Below are 20,373 nucleotides of genomic sequence, written 5' to 3' on the forward strand. Positions count from 1 at the left end.
GGGACAGAAAAAGTCCAATATGCTTACAGTTTCTAGGAGAGTGAAAAATAAGTCACATTCTCATGTTATGGTTCCTTTCTTAAAAAGAGAAAAAGGGTGGAATTTGATCTTCAGAAGTCCTGGGAAACTTTTAGACCTAAGAAAAGACTGAACTGGGGTTGGTGAGGAAAGTGGATTTGGGTGAAACTGGATAATTAAGCTTTGCTACTAAAGGTCAAGCATTATAAAAGACAGAGGGAAATAATGAGTGGAAGAGAGGAATTCATGTGCTTAATGCTCTTCTATGTCTGCGCTTAGAACACTGGAATACTTTCCATGTGTTTGATGTATCAAATGTACTCGAGAACATGCAGACCTTTGCACTGGCCAATATTTCAATATTAAAAAGGATACAGGAAAGAAAAATCACTATTACCAAAGGAATAAACTTTTGTCTTTGAAACTTGAAACAACAAATACAAATAAAGCATGAAAAAACATGCTTTGAAGTGTGCTAACAGATCAAGATTGCATTTAGCAAACCACCTTTTCTCTGTTTAGGAACAATCTCATGGATTCCAAAACACAATATGTTAATTAAAGGATTTCAGGTAGCAATCATGGAATATTTTTCGTGACAGATGAAGAACAGATACTCTGAACACTAAAATTGCATAAACACAACAAAGAGACATTGTGTCCCTTTTGCAGCAGCGCAAAGTTAGAGTGAATGCAAATGAATGTGCTGGCAGTAAAATTACACTATTAACCATCTGAAGATTGGGCTCATTACCTAAGAAGGCAAAGCATCAATTTGTAGCATTATAACATTCTGTTTGTGCTGCTGAACACGTGTGTGGATGTTTTTATATATTCTCTACTCATTTGGGTGCATGGTAAGCACTTTCGCATCAGCCTCTTGATAAAAGCTTAATTTTGTATTGTTTCGGTTACATTGTTTTCTCTAATGGGAATGATATTCTGTCTTAAAAATAAACACTCCATTTATTCTCCAAATAATTCTGAGTTCAGGTTCTTCTGTTTCTCATTATCAAATGGCCTGTACACTATTACAGATATATCTTATTGAGCACACTGATTTGAAAAAATGTATATTTGAATACCATGAGGAATATATTCATTCAGTCAGTCACTCATTCTTTCACTCTGCTAATGCACATGTATTGGGCTAAGAACACTGGGAAATTCACGGATGGATGCGACACTGTCTCTGCCTTCAGGATGTTTCTAACGTCAGAAGTGGTAGAGTGTTATTAGTACCTTCAGGACAGGCATAGAGCTATCGAATATCCGAGGAAAGAGACAGCAGTGTATTCCTGCCTTCTACAAACATTTTTTTTTTATTTACCACCTAGATGTTATTGGCACTGTTCTAGGGCTGGGTATATAGAAGGGAACAAGATAGTCAAGGTCCCTAAGCTCATGGGTCCTGAATTTTGGGAGAGAGATGAAAAATAAGGAAAAAACAAACAAATAAATAATGTAACTTTGGATAGCCATAGGTGCCATGGAGAAACTAATGCAGGGCAATGGGAAGGACAGTGATAGTATGTGAGGAGTGTGACTTTGAGGTCTGAAAGCCTCCGTGAGGAGATTGTAGCCAAATAGAGGTTTGATGATATATAGGAGCAAGTGTGAAAATCTGAATAAAAGGCTTTCCAGACAGAGACCAGTATGGAAAGGGCTTGAGGCAAAAATGAGCTTGGTATATTCTGGAACAAGAAGAAGCCACATAACTAGAGTTTAGGGAAATAGGAGAGTGAGAGATGAGGTCATAGAGGTGGGAACGGGCCAGATCCTATTGACTTCTGTAGGCTACGATAAGGATTTTATTCTAAGTGAGAAGGGAATCCATTGGATATTTTAAACAGGGTGTGGCATGATCTGATTTACATTTGAGAAGGAGAAGGATCATTCTGGATGCTGTGTGGAAATTCAAATGTAGAGTCATAAGAAAGGTAACTAGTACAGAGATTAGGTGTCTATGAATTAATTATCCAAGCTAGAGAGAACCAATGAGAAATTGACTCCAGTAGTCTAACTTAGAGATGATAGATTAGAACCCATCATGCTAGTCCAGTTAGAGGTGGTTGGTTTGGACTAGGGTGATAATTACCAATGTGAGAGGAGTGGTTCCCTTTTAGGGGAAGTTTCACAAAGGAAGTGATATGGAGCTACTTGAACTGAACTTTAAATGATGGGTAGCATTGTGACAAGGGGGTAGTCACTTAGTTTATTGAGTGCCTATGATGCACTGCACACTGGACTGGGTGTTGGGGATACAGTAGTGCCGAAGTCCTTGTAGACAATGAGGAGCAACTTGCTGAGGAAGTAATATTTTAAGATACAAAAGTAGTGAGGTGAACAATACGCTTATAAGAATTACTTCTGGAATTAGTTCTAAGGTCGCTTTATTGTTTTCCTTTTACTGTAGAATATTGTATGATGCAACTCCTTTGTATGCTTAACTCTCCTTGAATTTGCAAAAGTGTTAACTTTCTATCAGTAGAAACTCAGTTCACTGTCAGTTGGCAAATTTCATCAGATCACTTCCTCAGAAACAGTGGTTAATATTTATCTTTCTCATTCTGAGAAATTATAGCCTCATTAGGAAGGAAAAGAGCAGAGGAGAATACAAAGTATATAAGTTCTCATATCTAGGTGTAAGTATTGCTGCTCATCTGCTTTCAGTCTTGCCCCCTGAATCTTTTCCCAGCTGGTTGACCCAACTTCAACTTTTCCTCCTTCTAATTCCTGTTGTATACTGCCTCCCAAATTGACTGGCCTAAAGCAGTCCAGTCATGTCTGTTCCCTAGTGTCTACAGAACAAATTTCAAATTCCTTAGCCTGACACAAACTAACCCAACCTACTTTTACTGCTGTATCTCTGACTATACTCTCTACTCTCTAATTGTTTTAATTACACTGGATTTTTTTTATTTTTTTAAAAATTATTAAACTGTGGTGAAATAATAAAACATAGAATTTACCCCCTTAACCATTTTTAAGTGTACAATTTAGTGGCAATGACTGAGGACATTCACATTGTTATGCAAATCCCATTGCATTTTAAATCACACAGTATTGCTATTCCCCTAATACTCCTTGCAATTTATATTTATATTTATATGATTTCTGCTGACCCCTGAAACGTTTTCCCTTTCCTTATCAGTTAAAGTCCTACATATCTTGCAGACCAGTGCTAGGATCCTACCTCTTGCTTTAGGCTCCTATGAAACCTTATCTGGAAACAGAAGGTCAACTCTGTTGCTAGGTAACAGTGCTTACAGTTAAAATGCCACCTTGGTTGGCAAATTGCATCTTGACTGGGAGGATTTATACATGAACTATAAATACCTGATGGGGATGTGATACTTTGGTCTTTCTTGAGTGACGACGCTTATAATTAGGTAGATTCCTTGCCCCTGGAGGCTAAGTTTACAGAATTGTACAAGAGATATTGCCTCTTATGGGACATGACACTTCAAATCCAGGACCATTCTCACACTCATCCAATATTGATCTTGTCTTCTTGTACCTGAGCTGTCACCTGAGAGGACTGTGCTGATGTTTGTACCAATATAAAGGACTCTCACTGAAGAGAAACTCTGAAGGTGCCCTGATAGTCAGTGGAGTTTCCTCTGTGACATCCTTCTGGTAAACCTAAAGCCAAGCATGGCCCGTAGTAGTCTTGTGAGTCTGAATGTTTGGCTGGACCTAATAAGAACTGCTTTTGGGAGTTGCATCAAAATGTAGAAATGTTGTCCTAAGTACTAATAACCCTTGCACATCTGGACTCAAAACTGCTGTACATAGGGCCAGGGTAAGAAAGCATTGCTTACCTTTGGAAGGAGCTGGATTGCCTGTAGAATTCTTTGTCTGTGCCCAGAATTAAGGATTCCAATTTCCAATAAATCCTGATCTTCCATAACATTACTTCCCTGAAACAAAGCCAGAAATGTTACAAGTTAATTCAGGCATTTTTACTATGGGTAAATAATGATTTATTTAATGCAGAGAAAAATAACCAACAAGTGATCTGATTTCTATATACAAAACAGTCATTCTTCAGTGAGGGTGAGGGCAAGTAAGAGGTCACCTATGTGACTGAGTTGAAGGTTCTGGGAAAGCTTCCTTCCCCCCAGAAATGCTCTCATGACTTACTATTTACGGTTGGGTTATCTGCATTGGGGATTCATTCCTGTGGCTTCAAACTCTTTTCCTGGAAGAATGTAAATGCTTCTAGGAAGAGCTGCTGTTTAGGATCATCAGTGATCTGCCTATATGTTGATATGAATGAATCAGTTTTGTCTTCCCCTAAAAATAGATTTTGAGGGGCGCCTGGGTGGCTCAGTTGATTAAGTGTCCGACTTTGGCCCACGTCATGATCTTGCAGTTCGTGAGTTTGAGCCCCACATTGGGTTGTCCGCTGTGGGCGCAGAGCCTGCTTCAGATCCTCTATCCCCCTTTCTCTGCCCCTTCCCCACTTGTGCATGTGCTCTCTGTGTCTCAAAAGATATATAAATAATAAAAACAATTTTTAAAATAGATTTTGAGAGGAAAACTGATTAAAAATTATAGCATACTAGGCGGGTTAAAAGTGAGAATTAATAATTAATCTTAAAACACTGAATGCCAGACATCTCTGATCAAGATATGGCAATACAACAATGAATAATTTGCAGGCCCCTGTCTTTATTCTTTCCATTCCAGGTATGGAAACAGATTTTCAAACTCAGTTAAGATGCTGTGAATATGCTATGGTGGTAGCACGTGCTTGGGGGCCCTGAAGGGATCTGGGATGTGTTTTCAGTTGGAGATCATGACTGAAGCCTGGTTAGGACCTAGCACTGAAAAGAGGAAGGACAAAAGTGGAATTATGTGCAATGTCCTATGGGTGAGAAAGAACACAGCACATTTGGAAGCACTGGCTTCTTGGCTGAGTTGGAGAGAGGAACAAAAGGTAAGGCTGGCAAGGTAAGCCAAAGCAGAAAGCAGACTGTTCAGACATTGTACACCAGGCTGAGGAATTCAGACTTCATCCTGACCATAACAGGAAGCCACGGACAAATTTTAAGAAAAGGAGTTACATGATGATATTTCAAATTTGGAAAGATCAATTTTAGATTCTGTGGCTGGGCCTCTGTTTCCTTACCTATAAAATGACAAAGTTGAGCTACAGGGTCTCCAAGGACCAACCTAATCCTGAAATTCTCTGATTTCAATGATTTTTTAGGCCTTTGATTAATATTCTAATACAAAAATTTATAAATTGCTTATTTTGTACCTAAAGATTTTAGTCTTTTGTAGTTTGTAAGCTAGAGTTTTCCTTTAAATTGAGAGGTCTGTAGAGAAGCTCAGAACTGGATCACTACTCTTCTGAACAAATCAAACTGTCCTACTAATGTGTAACACAAAAACACTTGTGAGTAGAAATTACAGAACACATATTTATGGAGAGCGGTGGTGCTGATAGACAGTTAAAGCAAAAGAGAGTGAATTGGAAAGGGCAATCCTCAGAACATGGAGACTCTTGGGAGGCTATTGTGGTTGTTCTAGAGACAATGTGGGCTTAGACCAAGGTGGTGACCATGGGAGATAGAAAGAAATGGGTGGGTTTGAAAACTATCAAGAAGCTTGATTCAGTGACTGAATATATTGAATGATGGAGAAACGCAGGACACACATTAGTTCTAGTCTTGGGCAGTGGGGGTGGATCATGATGCCTTTTCCTGAGATAATAAAAGAGGATGGGCCAGTCTAGTGTGGTACAAAGTGAGACTAATATCTTTCTCTGTACAGGGACAGAACAGATGGATATAAACAATTTAATATCATACTACATTATAATGGATAATTGATTGTTCTTAGAAAGATTAAAGCTGTAAGAATGGTACCATAGTTAGAGATTTAAAGTGGGCATTCACTGGACACAAACATTCCACCTACTCATGGTATCATTCCTATGCTTAAGCTACCCTGGCCTTCTCAGAGGAAGCAGAACGAGCCAGGTATATAGCAGCATGATAATGAAAAGCCTAATGAAAAACAAATAAAGCCAGTCTTGGCAAAATGCCACAGGAAACATTGCTCTCAAGAAATTACTCTGTGCACACAATAGAGCATGGCTAAGAATATAAATGGCTTCATTTTGAGAAAGTGTTTTTATTTTCAGAAATGGACTAGCATGTCATGAGTAGGATATATGATACCACTCTATATTTGACTTTTAGTCTCTAAAGGGTTTTCCAAAAGGAGTTAAAAGGATCTTAAAAAACAAAAACAGAAGACAAAAAATAAGAAACAAAAAACATTGTCCATCTATGTGTTAGATCACTACCAGGTTTTCCATGGGCTAAATTACCAGCCTACAACTTCAGCTCGTACGAAATGTACTGGTTTCTTTGTGCATACACAAAACAGACCAGAATTCTGATGTGTCTTGTGTTTGTCTTCTGTCTGTGTCTTCTGTTTCAGTAAATATAGATACCTAGTATCTATAGGTAATCCTGAGAATTTGTTTTTAGTGTTTGAATACTGAAATTATTTGAAGAATTAAATCCTTAAAACCACTGTTCTTCTAAACTACCAATATACTGTCTTCTCTATCTTCAGTAGGAAGAACCTTTTTGAAAAATTGTAGGGAAGTTAGACATCTCTTTGGGGCAAATTTCCTAGCATATGGAATAATTACCAAACACTTTTGAAAAATGAGTGAAAATTTGGGAAGCACAGTGCAAATGGTGAGAATGTGCCCAAGGGGAAATGGTACTAATTTTGGAAACATAAAGAAAAGGATTCACTGTCCCCAATGAGGCATGCTGTTAGAAATTTTCTATTTTCTCTCTTATTGTAATATATAGAGATACCAGAAATATCCTGTGCATCATCTAGCCAGTCTTTTTTTTTTTTTTTTGAAACACCAGTAGGCTTGGAGTCTGAAGATCTGGATCTAAATCTTGTTTGGGTAAACTTGGTTAAGTCATGTATTATTTCTAGGCCTCATGGTCCTCACCCGTAAAATGTAGTTCAATGAATACTCATTCAGTTCTAAAGCAGTATGATTTCAGTCATGTCCAACTTTTGATTAGTATCCTTATATATAAATATAGATTGTATAATTTGAAGTTACATTTACATTGCAATTACATTTTAGTGTTTCAGAACTTGCAACCTAAAGATAGCTTTAAGAAGTACAGTTGACTCTTGAACAACATGGGTTTGAACTGCAAGGGTCCATTTAAACCTTGATTTTTAAAACAAATACAGTACAGTACTGCAGATCTATTGGCTTTTCCTTATGACTTTCTTAATAAAATTTTCTTTTCTCTGTTACTTTATTATAAAAATACAGTATATGACACATAACATGCAAAATCTATGTAAATTGACTGTTAATGCTATTACTAAGGCTTCCTGTCAACAGAAGGTATTAGTAGTTAAGCTTTGGGGGAATCAAAAATTATATGCAGAGTTTTGGCTGCACGGTGCAGGTGTGGGGGGTGAGGTCAGCACCCTGAACCCCTGAATTGTTCAAGGGTCAACAGTAATTACAGAGAAGTGCAAGAATGCACTTCTTTTCTTGACAAATTAATCTCAGGACTAGGTAGGAATTTATAACATTTCTTATTAAAATAAATGATAGAATACCTTAGTTTTGTAATATCATGGATTCTTACAGCTTTTTGGAGAAAAATAAAATATTTCACGTCTTGCAACTAACCATTTCATTTGCACTTGGGTAACAGATGTGCCATCAAGGACAATAAACATTTCCATTCTTCCTGGGGAGCTGGAATTTATTCTCATGTTATCACCTGCCTTCACTAAATGTTAGAAAAATCCCAGCTTTTTTTTTCCTCAATAATAGCTGAATGTAAACTCTAGCTTTCTCCCTCCTCCATTCATTTTTCACATGACTGCTAGATCAATGGTTTTTGGAGTAGAGCTTCATTATGTGTGTCTTCTGCTTAACCATCTACTATACTGCACTCTCTACCTCCTCATCACCAGTATGCGTGCTGTGTCTACTTCTGCATCTCCCATTTACTTCTCAACCCACCACAATAAGGCTTTACCCTCACTAACTCCATAGAATGTCTCTGCCAAATGGTAGAAAGACTTCTAAATTGCCATATCAAATTGATTCTTTTCAAACCTGATTTCAAAAAAATGCATTGGCCACACGTGGCTGGTGGCTACAATACTGGACAACACAAACAGAGAATTTTTCTGTTATCTTAGAAAATTCTACTAGACAGTACTTCTCCACAATTAAAGGCATTTAAACTATAGTTGAATCACAGAGATGGGGCAAAAATGGGGATTGCAAGGGAATCAGAACAGGGAGTCAGAAATACTCATGAGTCATCCTTAGGATATAATTGATGTGCTTCTTAGTCAAAGTTCATGAACATAAAATTTAAGGACGTTTAGCAAATTTTCTTCTGATTTTTCAGCCATTAAGAAAAAATAGTAGCCATTCTATTTTCATTAGTGTTTCTTTATTACAGGGCTAGAAATATACGCTATCAAAATGACAAGCCCAATTGAGGAGTAATTTATTATTTTGTTAGCATGCTACCAGGCACATTGCACAAGGCGTTTAGGGAATAATAATGAGTAGATAAAGTTGCTTAGTTAATGACCTAATAGAAGGATCAAAGGCCCAAGGCAGTGTTTTTAGAATAGCTGTTCTTTTACTGACAAGAAATATCTAATCCAGGGGGTCTTTATTGCTTTCTTAAGTCATGGAATGAGGAAAAATAATATATTTTATGCACTGAAAACTGAAATTTCTCTGACTCTGGGGAGCATACTTTATGTATTAGATTTTTTCCAGCAGTGATAAGCAAAGAAGATGACCAAACAGAATAAAAAGCAGTGTTTTGTTCTTAATTCTACATAAGAAATAGAACAGCTATTTATTGAAATCATCTCAAATATATCTAAATTAATCATTTGTTTCTCTCAGAGCTCCTCTTATTTTCATAACCCCAGTATCATATCATATTGATTTAGCAAACTTTCCTTCACATTGCATATTATATATAATAAGTGCCTACAAATGCTAGGGAAACATATTTAAGCACTATAGGGAACTTGTTTCTTTTTAATATAGGCTTAAGTTGGATGTTATTTATTCTCTCTCTTTAGTCAAAGACTGAAAAAATCAAGAGGATGCTGTCAATTGGAGAAAATTTCTTTTGCTCTATAATTAACTAAACTAGATTCTTCTCCACAATTTATATGGCCTGAAATATTCAAAAGAGAATATTTGTATAATAGAATGATAGTAAGATCTTGCAAACTCACACATGGAGACACACATATAATATTCTTGGAATAATGCTACCTCTTAGCCTCTATAAAGGCTTTGAGTCAATTTGATATCAACTTACAAGTAAACCCAATACATGTCTTTTCTGCATGATTAGGATGGTAACTATTGGGATAAGTCCCAGATTTATAATTCCCCTATCAGTGTTGGAACAAAGCTTTATTTTGTTTATCAGACAGAAATACGGGTACCATAAGTGATCAGATAATGGATGATGTGCTTCTTCCAATTTTATTTTTAAAAATTTAAAAAGTGTGTGTGTGTGTGTGTGTGTGTGTGTGCGCGCGCGCTTCTTCCAATTTTAATTCCCTCTCTTACATGAATGAAATGACAGTGGAGGAAAATAGTGTATATTTTTTACCTCTCTACCTTAGCCCTCCATTTGAAAATATTCTGTCTACTGCAAGGGAATTTCTTGCTCAAAACTTAACTAAATCTTCACATTCTTAGCTTAGGAAGAGAGTTTTCTAAGTTCTTAAGACCACATGGATTATTGATTCAAGTAAATGTCACATCACTGAGCAATAAGTTAGAGAGCATCTTATATATGTAAGGTATATATTTTAATAAATAACTTATATCTTAGAATTAGTTTTTAGGATCACTATTTAGCAGCGAACATGATTACAATGCGTTTTATGCTACCAGTTTCCCCCTCTTTATCTTTCAGGCCTATATGCCCTTTGAAACATCTGTTCTGACTCTATGGAAAGACAGAGGGGGGAGGAAGTTAAGTAATCAGGTATTTATTTTCAAAGTATTGTGCAAGGTTTGATGATATCATTAGTTACAATTCTAATTCCTTTGAGACATGTCTTCATGTAGATTTTAGAATTATGCATATATATAAAATACCTCAAAGTCATTTATACAGTAACTTGTACTGTCTTGGTCAAAAGTTTCACAGATGCAAGAGAAAGCCTATTCAATTTTAAGGATGTTAATCCACAAGTCCTACAAGAAGAAATGCTGATGTGAACAAAACGTATTTGTATGCTCTTACTTTCTTCCAGATACATTCATATGAAAATATAAAGCTTATGAACACCCACTGTCTTCTTTCGATTTTCACACTAATAGCAGTTCGTGTAAGCATAGAGTAAATTACACACTTACTGAGTTCTTATTCTGTGCCAGGCACTCTTCTTATGCCTTAGACATATCACTGTATTTAATTCTCACCATAGCTCTCTGAGGTAGGCAGTTAACTTGCTTCCATAGCTAATGGGAGCCTTTCTTATAACTATTATCTGGTACCACCTCCAGTGCAGTTAGTTTAGGAGAGAAAAGGTTCAGTACAAAAATGTAGCTAGACCGAAACCATTTGCATTTTGCTTTAGAGCCATATGAAATTCACATTTGAAAGCAAGTGTTCCAACATAGTTTACGTTTGATTTCACAACGTTTGAGTAACAATGACTTTTTCTTTATAGAACAGGATTTGGAAAGCTGTCTGACCTATTCTTCCCTCCTCTGCTCCAGTCCTTTCTGTTCACTGAATCATGGAATCAGGGTTGGCAGGGACCTGGGGGGTTTTCTTGTCTAAACGTTCCCTCACTAACTGCAAAGCTTTAACTTCCCTCTCTCTTTTGAAGCGTGGTGTCTAGCTGGGTTACACCATTCCCAAAGGGGTAGGGAGGATATTAAATGTTTTAAATGGTCTTTCCCAATAGCTGAATTTGAGCAGGGGGGTGGGAGGGGGCTGGAGGGCCACCTCAGTCCTACTCCTTTAGTTCCCACTGCGTTGCAGACTGAGTGTGACAGGAGAGCTATTAGAAGAACATGCCAAAAGTAGAGATGAAAACAGTTAGCAGCTGTCCTGTGTCCTTTTCCAATCATAAGCTGTGAAGTTTAAAAAAATTTTTTTCCTTGGGTAGGCTGTACATAATCTTGGCAGGTATCTGAGTTTTGTTCTTCCATCTAATATGCTGAACATTCCCCAGTGCCTCACAAGAGAAAAATGAGCAGCAATTAGGTTAGCTTGGACACCCTGCTCTTAACAGAAGAGGAACATGGCACCTTCATATTTGCAACAGGGTCCTCTTCAAGTGATCTCTCACTGGTGATACAGAGCCCTAAAAGGAAGGCTTCTCTCTGATGAAACAACAAGAATTTGGTCCTGAGTATAACCAACACAGCCACACAGTATGAAGCAGGAAAAAAGTGCCTAAAATGATTAATGTTAACTAGCAGCCATTGAGCATTCAGTGAGTACCAGGTACTTTGTCCACCTTATTTAGAACCTTAGTAAGTTCTAAGTTCTACACTTGATCTTAGCCAAAAGGCCGAGAAGCAATATAAGTTCTAAGTTCTAAGTTATAACACAGGAGGCAATATCTTCATACTGCAGACAAAGAAACTGAGTCCCACAGCTGTGAAACCTGAAAGAGCTTCTGGGCTGACAACAGAGAGCCCAATGTGGGGCTCGAACTCACAAACCATATCATGACCTGAGCTGAAGTCAGACACTTAACGGATTGAGCCACTCAGGTGCCCCCCAGAGCTGTGAAACCATTTAGCAAGTTCACACAGTTAGTACACGATGGATCTGAGATCAATGTTTTACTCTTTCGGATTGTGACACTCATGTTTCCTTCACTACCGAAAAGGAACCAAATGTTCAGTAGAGGACACTTTTTAGATGGAGATTCCAGTCAAGGATGTGTAACACTGCCAAGAAGTAACTCCCATGATGCTATTTTCAGCCACAGCCTTACATATATATTGACACACCACTGGGATTGACTGCCATGGTTTCTCCAACACATTTTATTTCAAATAAATTATTTACCTTCTGAAAGGTTAAGCAGTTAGTTCTTCCAACTGCCTTAGTGTAATCTAGAGCCAAGCATGTTAATATAAGTGATAGAGTCTGGCTAAAGCACCAAGTGACTTCTCATGTTCTGAGCCAGGACTATGCTAGTAGGTGGGAAATAACATCATGACATCAATTTGGCATTTCTCAGCTCTTCTGTAGAGCCTTGTCAAACTATCTGGCTGGTCAACTGGGAAAGGCCATGTTTGCATTTCTTTTCTTTAGGTCCCTTTCAAAGCCAGGATTTAGGGAGGGGGATTTCTGAAAATCAACCAGTAAGGTAGAAAATGTCTGGGAATGGATAAAGGACATTTGTGTCCCTAATTTAACATGTTCTGAATCTGGAGAAAAGGCAGTCCGCTGTAGTCTCCTGAGAAGCCTGTCCAGACTGAAGGAGGCTGGGATGCTGAAGGTGGATAATTTAGTCCTCTGGGAACTGGTAGACTGATCATAAAGACGACTTATTAGTCCATTAAAGAAACGGTTGTCCTCAAGGAGCAGATATCTCCAGATTTAAAGATGATGAGGTCACCTGATACTGAGAGCTATATTCAGAAACAGTCAAATAAACTTAGGAGGAGAAGAGCAAAGAGGAAGAGAAAGGCAGGGGCGGAGAGAGAGAGAAAGAGAAAAAGTATTGCTTGTTAAGGGTGAGGGTGGTAGTGAGGAAAGTAGGGTTGCCAGATAGAACATAGAAATTCCAATTTATCTAGGATTTTATATTTTTATTTACTTAATCTGGCAGTTTCAGAGAGGAGGCTACTGAACACTGGAAATGAGCTACTGGAGTCCAGTCCAGAATTGAAACAACCACTGATGTAGGACTGCCTTTAACATATATTTGTTCACCTAATATGTTGTGAGCACTTACTATGTGCCAGACACTGGGCTAGGTCCGACACAGCGAGAGCAGAGCAGATAGGCTCCCTTTGCTTTTAGAGCTTATAGTCTAGTGGCGAAAACAGGAAAATAACAAAGTAAAAAAAAACCCACAAGTGATTATTATTTAGCCAAATTTTATATAGGCCACGAACTATTAAGGGCTTTATTTTGTTTATTGCTTACAACAACCCCTGTGGTTGGTACAATTATTACCCTTATTTACAAATAAAGAATTGAAGGCACAGAGAAGCTAATAATTTGCCCAAGTGTACATGCTTAGTAAAATCTGCCTTAAGGAAAATTAATACAGTGCTGTGGTTAGAGAAAAAATTACAAAGGAGACTTATGTTAGAAAGAATGGTCAGGAAAGCCTCTCTGAGAAAGTGACATGTAAATTGACACATGAGTGATTAAAAGGAGCAACCCAACCGTGAGAAGAGCCATTAGATAGGCATTGTACAAGGAAGAGCAGGTGCAAAGGCACTGAGGTGGGAAAAGAGCCAGGTAGATTCTAGGAACAGACAGAAGGCTAATAAGACTAAATTTAGTGATTGAGGGTGAAGAGGACATTGGAGGGGGAAATAACACATTGGAGGGGCATAGATAACACAGACCCTGATAAGGGCTTTGATTTTATTCTAAGTGCAATGGAAAATGTTGAAGGACATAAACTGACTTACATTTTTTACTATACTCTGGCTACAGTGTGAAGAATGGATGGAGGAATTGGGTGACATGGAACTTGAGGTAAACAGCCTGTATTGAAATAATCAATAGCCTGGAGACACTGAAATCTGAGGAAAATGTGATGAAATATGATCTGTTCAGAACCACAGGAACTGGTCTCACTGGAGAGTCAAATTTCCAAACTATATACAATCTTTCATTTGAATCAAAAAGAAAAGTCAGGGGCGCCTGGGTGGCGCAGTCGGTTAAGCGTCCGACTTCAGCCAGGTCACGATCTCGCGGTCCGGGAGTTCGAGCCCCGCGTCGGGCTCTGGGCTGATGGCTCAGAGCCTGGAGCCTGTTTCCGATTCTGTGTCTCCCTCTCTCTCTGCCCCTCCCCCGTTCATGCTCTGTCTCTCTCTGTCCCAAAAATAAATAAAAAAAACGTTGAAAAAAAAAATTAAAAAAAAAAAAAAACTGTTTAAAAATAATAAAAAAAAAAAAAAAAAAAAAAGAAAAGTCAGATGGTAAAGGTAAAAGTCATAATTGCTTCTGACATAGGGTCCAAATTAAAACAACCATGGATAGAGATTGAATAATACCAATCAAATGTAAACATCTATACTCCATGGACTCAGCATTTGTATTACTAGGTTGTGGTAGACATTGTTGGTAGGCTGATCCCCTCCTTTGCAATCTCCTACCATGGAGTTTGGACAAATTAAATGTTTCAGCCTCCCTTGAAGCTATGGGTGGGCATGTGACAAAATTTACCCAGTTAGGAACTTCTGGAAAAGCTGTTGCTTTTCTGATTAGAAGGGAGAAATTCATCTGGTATCCTAGTGTGTCCATAAGAAACTGGCTGTGGACTTTCTCCCAACGAGTGGAGTCAATTGTTCATATAAAGTGACAGAGATGGGTTCACAGTCAGTTAACCACCAAAACCAAATAATCCTATTGATGTCTGTAAGTGGGCAAGCATGAATTATGGGAAAGCTAGTCCCTAAATAAGAAAGGTTATTTAAAGCTATCTCCAAATTTGCATACAAGTTGCTCTGGCCAGTGTTGATCTGTTGTTTTGAAAATAATGATGAAGATGTGGGCTATGGCATGTAATAGAGGTCATAGTGGAGACAGCAGGGTATTCACAATTTATTTTATACAGACCTGGTGTGATAATCACAGAGAAGAACAGAGAAGGATATTAGAAAGAATGAAAGTTATGAGAACAAAATTGGGAGGGTGTGTGTGTGTGTCAATCTACAGAACTGCCTGTTCTAATTTTGACTTAAAATTATGAAATCTCACAGAAATAATTACTTGAAGGGATTTTCTTCCTATGGATTTTGGTTTCTGTTAACATTCAGTGGATGTGAAATTATCAAAGTGTTCATGGGGTTGACAGATTTTAAGTCTGGGAGTGGCTTTTAGCTTCTAATTGAAGATGACAGGCATCTAGAGATTGTATAGTCATCGTGATTCTAAAGGGAGCACATTTTTACATAAATTTGATTTTTTATAGGAAAGAATTTTTACACTTAAAACTTGAACACATTATAATCTTAACAGAGCAGAAACAGTGAGAACATTTGGGGGTATGTTAGGCTGGCCTCAGTGTGTGACTTTTCCTTGAACTCTTGAGATGTCAAAGTGTGTGGTCAGGTCCTTTGTAACTTGGAGTGCCTTTGGTGGCCAGTGAATGGTGATTACCTATTGAAACAGTTGACCAGAATAATCCTGACTTTTCTCCACATTTATTTTTGGTTTTAGTCTTGGTTTTGAAGACATTTTTCTTGAAATGTTTTAGTAGAAAGTATTTGTTTCCCCCATGAAAACTTTGTTTTGGCTTGCTTTATTTAAAAAAGCATGGTGGGGACGCCTGGGTGGCTGTCGGTTGAGCGTCTGGCTCTTGACTTTGGCTCAGGTCATGATCTCATGGTTCAAACATGGTTTGAGCCCCATGTCGAGCTCTGTGCTGCCAGCTTGGGATTTTCTCTCCTTTCCTCTCTCTTTGCCCCTCCCCTACTCATGTGCTCTGTTTCTGTCTTCTCAAAATGAATAAACTTAAAAAGTAATAAAATACTAAAATAAAAAATGTGGTGTTGGGAAAACTCACTGAATGTTTGCGTCCCCCGTCCCCCAAATTCATATGTTGAAACTTAATTCCCAGTGTGATGGTACGTGTAGGTAGGGCCTTTGGAAGGTGCTCAGGTCTTGAGGGTGGAGCCCCTTTGAACGGAATTAGTGCCATATAAAAGAGGCTTCAGAGAGCATCCTTGCTCTTTCTGCCATGTGAGGACACAGAGAAAAGATGGCCTTCTGTGAACTAGGAAATGGGCCCTATCAATCACTAAATCTGCTGGTGCCTTGATCTTGGACTTCCAGCCTCCAGAACTGTGAGAAATAAACTGCTGCTGTTTACAAGCCAAGCAGTCTATGGTATTTTGTTATAGCACTCTGAATGGACGAAGACATGCAACAACACTGGAATTAAGTATGAGGAGATGGTCACTGTGGGTTAGACAGGCAGAAGGTTAACCCAACCAAGGGGCTAAAGAAAGCTGAGCAAGATCACAACTAAGAAGAATCCTTTGGGCTGTTGCAGAGCTATCTAGCTCCACCATTTTGCCTTGGGTTAAATACAAAGGGAAAATTTGTGCAAGGGACACAAACACCTCTGTTCTTTCTTTGGCATCTATACTATGAAGAATAATCTTTCCTCATTTTCTCCCACCATTTTCTTCACTAAATAATACTACTCAATAAGAACAAGAGATAGGAGAAAGAAAAGGGAGACACTCTTTCTCATAATGAATATTATTAAATGTCCCCTTGTCTAATTTTTCTAATTAAAGAGAGAAGCTTTGGAGTTTTATTTCCAAAATATTCAGTTGGTACCACAACCATTACAAATTCCTTCATATTAATTTGAGCATTATTAACAATGGACCCATTTTGTATAAGTTAAAGCAGATGCTAAATAGGCCATAGAATTTCTTATTTCTTTCTATTTGGTGTTACATGTCCTGTATTCCTCATTTAATAGCAAAATTTTGGGGAGAAATGATCATGGTTTAAGCATCTTTGCATCATCCCTATTACCTACAGTCTGCCAAACTTTTGAATAAAACAAAAACTTGAAAGAATGAATGCTAAGTAGAAACACGAACCATAAATTTATAAAAATATACAGTCTAAAGATCACTAAGTTTGTAGCAAAAGGGTTGAAAAGTTTGGGCTGAAAATTCTAATATTCAGGATATCTGATTTTTTTTTCCTAATTGAAGAAAAGATAAAGATGGAATTTCCGGTACACGATAACACCAAAATGTTCTTAATTTTTTTCAGTTTTGCAAATTCTTATGATTTGACTTTCATCCAGGACTGTCAGTTGAGACATCTGATAATCTAAAAGCATTCAGAGAATTAGGATCCCATATGGCTCAAAAATATTTCCTCTCCGACAAGGAAAAAGAGAACACAGTGTGAAAATAATACTGGTATAGCCTTTGGTTTGTGTACAAGGAGCACAAATGAATTTAAATCATTATCGATGGCATAATAATCATTATAATGGTCATCAGAGTCAATTACAGTGAATAAAATAAGAAGAATATATATTTCTCATACACATGCTGCATTGTGAAAAAGCAGAGGTATACTTCAAAGCAATGATAGCAATGGAGTTACGTTTAGTTGTGTGGAAGCAACGTTCATTGGAAATGAGCACTGAATTAGGAGTCCTGACTTATCACTAATTCATTGTGTAAACCTGGAAAAGTCTTTTAATTTCCTTGGGACTTAGTTTTCTCAGATGAACAATGATAAAATTGGACCAGATGTTCCTTTTTAACACAGCATCTGCTCTGGAGGTTCTAGCTGAGAGTAAGTCTACTCATATACCCATATTGTTTGAAGCATATTTCTCCTTGTTTGGGGGAAGTCATTTTCTTTAAATGAGTGTTGAGTACTAAGGTACATTTATAAAATGATGAGAGAGGACAGAGACGACTTGGGCTCAGCCAATTGCACCCACTTAATTAGTAATAATAACAACAGCAATAATAATGATAATAATAATAATAACAATGACTGTCAACATTCCTTGACTATTGATCGTGGGCCAGACATTGCTTTAATCTTCAGAAAAATTCCATCAGATAGATATTACTATTAATATCTCCATTTTACAGATGGCAAAGCTGAAGTTCAGAGATAACTGGAAACTTGACTGAGATCCCACGGGAAGTGGTAGAGTTGCTGTGGCAACTGAGGTGGCAATAAAGGGGATGATGGAAACAGGTAACTGGATGCCCCCACATCCCACAGTGTCCAGACAAGTGTCTTCCCCATGGAATCACCTCGCAGAGATCAGATGGGGAAAGTCTCTTCTTAATAGCCCCGTGGTCTGCATTAACCCTCTTTCCTGCAATCTCTACTAAGGAATTGGAGATTAATAAAGAGGATGGAATTTGGAGCTCCTAGGTTCACATTGCCGTTTTGCTTTTTAATAGCTGAGTGACTCTGGGCAAGTTAGCTTCCTTTCTTTGTCTGTAAAATGGAGGTAACAATGACGCCTCCCTTTTAGGGATGTGGTACATAATGTTTATGAAATTGCTTTATAAACTATAAAGTAATATTGCTAAAAATAAAGCATGCCTGCTAGGAACTACTTTTTCCCCCATTTTTTTTCGTTAAGAACATAGAGCTATAAATCTAGTTTCATGTTGTTTTTGCCAGAAATAGTCTATTCTGAAAGAGGCAGCATGTGTGGTGGAAAAAAAATGTAGGTTTTATTCCTAGCTCTGCCATTTACTTAGCTTTGTGGCCACGGGCAAGTCGCTTAATTGGGCATCCCACCAGGCCCCAGGCTCAGAAGGGCCCTGTGCTTGGGATTTTAATGCTCTGTGGTTTCTGCTTAAAATTCTTCAAATTTTTTTCTTTGAATTTGTATTTTCTAAGTGAAGAACTGATGGAATAATGGAGTATGTGTTGGGGTTTCTCACTACTTCTCAGAGATGGGTTCTACTGAAAACCTCTTCACTGCTTCCTGGGCTCACTGGCCCTGGGACCTGCTTGCCTGTCCCCCTCTCTTGCTGCTCTGCTCTCTATTCCCAGCATGGTTGTGGGCATCCACAGAGGGGTTAAGATTAGTCATTCATACTCTATAGCACCTAGGGGTAGGGTAGGGGGTACCTAGGGGCAGTACCATGGCATGTCTGGTGGGCAGTGAACCAAGGTTTACCCCTGACCCAGGTACCAAGCGTGTTCTGACACAGATTTAAAAATCTTTGGGGGTCCCCTGTCTCCCATAGGCTCAAGTGATGGGGTCCTAGGAAAGGAAGATGTCTGGCTTGACTTCTCCAGACCCTGCACAGTTCAAGGTGCTGTGCACTGATGAGAGGGTGTTGGAAGGTGGGGCTCAGCAGGTATCAGGCTCTGCAGTGAGATACTTTGGTCTGCATTAGGAGGCAGGGTCCTAGGTGCTTATGAGTGTCTGCACTCCCTGCCAGTATCTTGTGCCTGGAAGTGCTCCCTTGGCTGGTTTCATGCCTGGAATCTTCTCCTTCCTTCCTTCCAACCTTCAACCTTCCTGGGTTTGCCTTGTGTTTGTCTCTTTTAGCTGGCCCAAAAGCTCTTTGGATTAAAGCTATGAAACAGAAGTTGTGTGATTTTGGTGATTCTGTGTATGGATTAAATGCTTTGATATTTGTGTTTAAAATTGGCATGTCACAATATAAAAACAAATGGCAAAATTCATGCTAATAACATAAAATTTTAATTTTTCCTTACTCAGAATATTAAATAGTAAATAAAAAACACCATGGTAAGTCCAGAAAGAACATAAGGAAGAAAGGAAAAAGCCTTTGTGTATCTGAATGGCACTTTTACTCTCACTTTTTAAATAAGGGGCCCTACATTTTCATTTTGCACTAGATCCCACAAATTATGTGGTTGGGCATCTCCTACTCAACCTACCCAAGCTCGACATAATCACCTGGTTGCTGCATCATTCCACAGTCATACCTGTAGTGTCTGTAAGCTCTAGGGAACATGGCTGGACTGATCCATGAACAGTTCACTCTCTATCCAGTTATCTGTGGCTTTATCTTTACCTTTTCAAGAAGGCAGAAAAGGAGAAATGGGGACTATTACCTTTGAGACTATGGAGGTCATTTATCCTCACTAAGAATGATGCTTCACTAGACATTAACTAGATACAATTTCCATTTATAGATCTGGGGATTGGCTTAAAAATTATGAAAATAATTGTAATTTGCCTGGTCTTCTGGGGCTCATTCATTAATTCACTCATTCACTTATTCTCTCATTCATTTATGCTGTCATTTCACAATATGTGCTGAATGTTTACCATGTTGCACACACTTTGTTAGGCACTGAGAATTCAAAAGCGATTAAGATGCTCTCTCCTAAAGGAGCACAGCCAATGAGGGTGGGGGCAGGGAGGAGTACAGCACATAGGTAGTTATTTTCTGTAACAGGAAGTGCAATAATTACAGCTGTACCAAAGAAAAGATTTCTGAAGGACATAGGTATGAATCAAGAAAGACATTTTGGGGCGGGTGCCATGTCTGTTACCTACTAAGCGATTTTATAAAAGTTAGCCAGGATATAGGAAAATGGGAGAGGCAGGGAGGAGAGGGAATTG

The 20,373-nt window shown here is 38.3% G+C and overlaps 1 protein-coding gene across 15 annotated transcripts in view; it reads right to left on the reverse strand.

The window, feature by feature from the left end:
* Nucleotides 1-20,373, reverse strand: part of ANKS1B (ankyrin repeat and sterile alpha motif domain containing 1B) — a 1,075,523-nt gene that overhangs the window by 312,245 nt on the left and 742,905 nt on the right. For all 15 annotated transcript variants that reach the window (XM_047066127.1, XM_047066126.1, XM_047066125.1 and 12 more), the window contains one exon: nt 3,843-3,941. In XM_047066127.1, the coding sequence (XP_046922083.1) occupies nt 3,843-3,941 (99 nt within the window). The remainder of the gene's footprint in view (nt 1-3,842; nt 3,942-20,373) is intronic.

Source organism: Lynx rufus, unplaced genomic scaffold (assembly GCF_022079265.1).
Source record: "Lynx rufus isolate CCGP_SWC_20201006 ecotype Redwood Valley unplaced genomic scaffold, mLynRuf1.p SCAF_7, whole genome shotgun sequence".
NCBI lineage: Eukaryota > Metazoa > Chordata > Mammalia > Carnivora > Felidae > Lynx > Lynx rufus.